We start from the raw sequence: 3,748 nt of genomic DNA, 5'->3' as shown, positions 1-3,748 counted from the left end.
AACGTCGATTCTCCTGCTCCTTGGATGCTGCCTGACCTGCTGCGCTTTTCCAGCAACACATTTTTCAGCTCTGATCTCCAGCATCTGCAGTCCTCACTTTCTCCTGCCTTTTGATAGTTTCTCTTTGTGCCTATGATTCTGCAGGAGCTGCCCCAAACCTTAGCACATCCTTCAGCATGTAATCCTGAACCTTGGAATGTGCCAGTCAGCTACACTGTGTCAAGGACAAGAAAGGCAGAGCTTCCAAGGTCCTGAAGGCAACCATATACATCTCATTCACAAACAAAATGATGCACAGCTGCTGCTATTCTGCAAACAAGTCAACGGCCTGAACCCATGACCTGCTGACCCAGACAAAAGTACTGTCTTCAATTCAACCTGATACAATTCCAGCACGTAGCTGAGCAAGGTATGTCAGGTGGAGTTGAAACGCACAATACTAGAGAAATAGATTGGTATGCCAAATGGGCACCTGGACCTTTTTAGCAAGTTTCCTTCCATCTTACAACAGAAAATCTTCTAAAGTGTCTAAGCTGCCCCTTCCAAAAGATCACCTCCATGTGAAATGCTGCACGTGGAGAGGATGACCAAATTAGGAGAAGGTGGTCATTTGGCCCATTCAATAATATCTCGACTGATCGGTTTGTTTGAATTCCACATTCTCATTTATTCCCAATAACTTTTAACTTCCCTACCTAACAAAAATCTGTCTACCTCTGCCTTAAAAATATTCAAATAACCTTGGTGCCATTTTCTTCTGAGGGGGTTTAATGAATAAGTGGTCACTATTTCTCAAACTATGTTTTTTTTAAAAAACAGTATGTGTGTGAAAGAGTGTGTGTGTGTATTTGTGTGTTGTGTGTGTGTGAGTGAGTGTGTATGTATGTGAGTGTGTAGTGTGTGAGCGTTTGCAAGAAAGGATGGTATGTACCATGAGATATTTGGGGATGAGCTGACTCAAATCAGAAGATTTGGGCGGCACGGTGGTTAGCACTGCTGCCTCACAGCGCCAGAGACCTGGGTTCAATTCCCGCCTCAGGCGACTGACTGTGGAGTTTGCACGTTCTCCCTGTGTCTGCGTGGGTTTCCTCCCACAGTCCAAAGATGTGCAGGGTCAGGTGAATTGGCCATGCTAAATTGCCCGTAGTGTTAGGTAAGGGGTAAATGTAGGGGTATGGGTGGGTCGCGCTTCGGCAGGTCGGTGTGGACTTGTTAGGCCGAAGGGCCTGTTTCCACACTGTTGGTAATCTAATCTAATCTGTAGGTAATCTAATCTAACAATGAAACAGGGAAGTAACCAAAACCAGTTGCTAAACCGAAAGCATTTATTTATTAAATACAAAATGTGTCAACAGAAGAGGGGATTATGCAATATGTTTACACCCCTGACATCCATGCACCTCAACAGACAGATAGCAAATCCAACCAGCTTCTACCCACAGCTCGACCAACCTGGCAGCGTGCGGAGGGTGTCAGGCTGGGGCCAAGGTGGGCAGGAGGTGCCAACGTTCTGAATCTCTCCTGTGTGCCAGTCTGGATCAGCACCCTTCCTCCTTGCACCCACATGGCCACTATCTAACTTGGTTTCATGGTCCGTACCTTTGAGGAAAGTCAGACAGCGAGGACTGTGAAGGAATCCCGCACGCTACTGCATGCTGTGTTGGAATCAGGGCACCCGCAATATGACTTACCAACCTGTCCATTTTCCACGTGATTATTCCCAGTAACATTACGACAAAAGTGAAGCCGTCACCCAAAGCCCATGTCATTCCCAATATTAGCCTGCCCATGATCCAGCTCCTTGCCTCTTTCCTCCCATTGCAATATTGGATGGCACTCCACTGACAGAAAGCACTGCTGACTTTTTCTGGAGCTACATCCTCCCAGACATTCGCCTCTCCATGACCTTACACTCTGATGGGACAAGTTACCTTCCACACGCACCCCCACCCTGTGAGCTGCTTCAGTTCCCCAATCCCATCATGCTCTCCCCACCCCCCACCCCCGCCGTTGCTGATCCGTGTCGTTTGCGAGCTGTGAGTGCAGAATTTGAGCAAAAAAAATACCAGCAAAGCTTTCCAGTGACTGATTTCTGATTGTGTCTGTTCAGCACCCATCAGGCAAACCCTTCAGAATTCGATAGAATCTCACTGACGGGGTCATATGATTAAATACTGAAGCACTCAATGTCCTCCTGAGCGGGGAGCTGGTATGAAGATTACAAGCAATCCTTACTTTCTGAGCAGTTGAGATAGCTGAATGCAGAAAACGCTGTTTGTTTAATGGGAGACCCAGCCATGTCCCCGATAGAGCCTGACAATGAGACTGCGTCATTGTCAGTTGGCTGGTGGGTGTTTCAGTAATCCCCCTTCAAAGAAAAGGTTGGATTAAATCCCCCTGGCACAGCGGAGGGTGTACCTTCGGAAAGATCACGTGCCTCTCCGGCAAATGGAAATTTGCAACAAACGTGACGCGTTGATTGCCCCCCGAATGCATGCAAAGCCATGGTTCAGTCCACAAAAGGGACGCCAGACATTTCTCAATGTCAGGCCAAGTGTCATATAGTAGTGTTAGAGTAATGTCGGGACTCTGGCAGACTGGGGAGTTGCACAGGCTGAAAGACCGACACTCGCATGCTAAAGCGTGTGTGTGTGTCAGTGTGTGAGCGCGTGTGTATGTGTCAGTGTGTGTCTGTGCGTGTGCACATGTGTATGTATGTGTCAGTGTGTGCATGTGTGTGAGTGCATGTGCGCGTGTATGTATGTGTCTGTGCATGTGCATGCGTGCGCATGTGTGTGTGTACATGTGTGTGTGCACGTGTGTGTCTGTGTGAGCACGTGTGTGTGCGCACGTGTGTATGTGTCTGTGTGAGTGAGTGAGTGTGTGCAACACCAGTGTCTGGTCAGGGCAGAGAGTGAAATCAGGCAGATGGAAGTGATCTGATGTAGACCTGAAGAAATCTGTGTGTCAAAAGGGGTCTGGCTTAAACAGACAGTCCGACTGAGAGAAACTGGAGAGTCTCGTGTCTTTGAGGAGAATGGAGTGAAAGGATCTCGGAAACGGAAGGATCCAACCCAATGAGGAGCTTGGATTGCCCCAGGGAGCCAGGCACTGCAAGGCTGGTCAGGTTCACCTCATTTCTTGGTACCTGCTGATTTGGTGGATGGACCCATCAGCATCGGCGACTGGTTTTTGTGGGATATCTTAATCTGGAGGGGAGTCACACAAAACACAGCAATTAGTCACATTGACATTTCGGCCAATCCTGTGCAAAGCAGAAGTCCTGCACAACACACGGACTGCAGCGGTTCAAGAAGGCAGCTCACCCCCACCTTCTCAAGGGGGCAATTAGGGACGGGGTAATCAATACTCCTGTGGGAGAATCTACAACAGAAGGTTGCTCATTCAACATCAGGGGTTCCCTACTCAAGACAGAGAGGAGGAAAATCGTATCGCTCAGAGGTTCGACACTCTGGGCAAGTGTGATCCTGAGAACCCAGGCTCTGTGAGGTGATCAGGGGAGGCAGGGATACACAGCAATGGGAGCACTTCTGACGCAGGCCTGGAGAGCTCAGGGATATCCTCCTGCTCTGACCATTGGGCTGGGAGAGGTCGCTTCTCCCTCACGGGGCAATTGAGAACACAGGCAGACACACTCTCAGGAGGACGGGTCGCTGTGAGATGAGATGACAGCACTCAGTCCCACACTCAAAATGTCCCTGGCTCCCCCCCGTGTCCCCATCTCCCC

At 49.1% G+C, this 3,748-nt stretch overlaps 1 protein-coding gene across 1 annotated transcript in view; it reads right to left on the bottom strand.

Annotated features, from left to right (window-relative positions):
* Nucleotides 1-2,810: 2,810 nt before the first annotated feature.
* The window catches only part of LOC122543264 (diacylglycerol kinase gamma-like), a 14,386-nt gene continuing 13,448 nt past the window's right edge, over nucleotides 2,811-3,748 (bottom strand). The window contains exon 5 of the mRNA XM_043681742.1: nucleotides 2,811-3,209. Within this exon, the coding sequence (XP_043537677.1) occupies nucleotides 3,135-3,209 (75 nt within the window). The 3' untranslated portion in view covers nucleotides 2,811-3,134. The remainder of the gene's footprint in view (nucleotides 3,210-3,748) is intronic.

The sequence above is a fragment of the Chiloscyllium plagiosum genome, chromosome 43, assembly GCF_004010195.1.
Source record: "Chiloscyllium plagiosum isolate BGI_BamShark_2017 chromosome 43, ASM401019v2, whole genome shotgun sequence".
In the NCBI taxonomy this organism is placed as follows: domain Eukaryota; kingdom Metazoa; phylum Chordata; class Chondrichthyes; order Orectolobiformes; family Hemiscylliidae; genus Chiloscyllium; species Chiloscyllium plagiosum.
The sequence above is the reverse complement of the archived record's forward strand: the minus strand, read 5'-3'. Positions and strand labels throughout refer to the sequence as shown.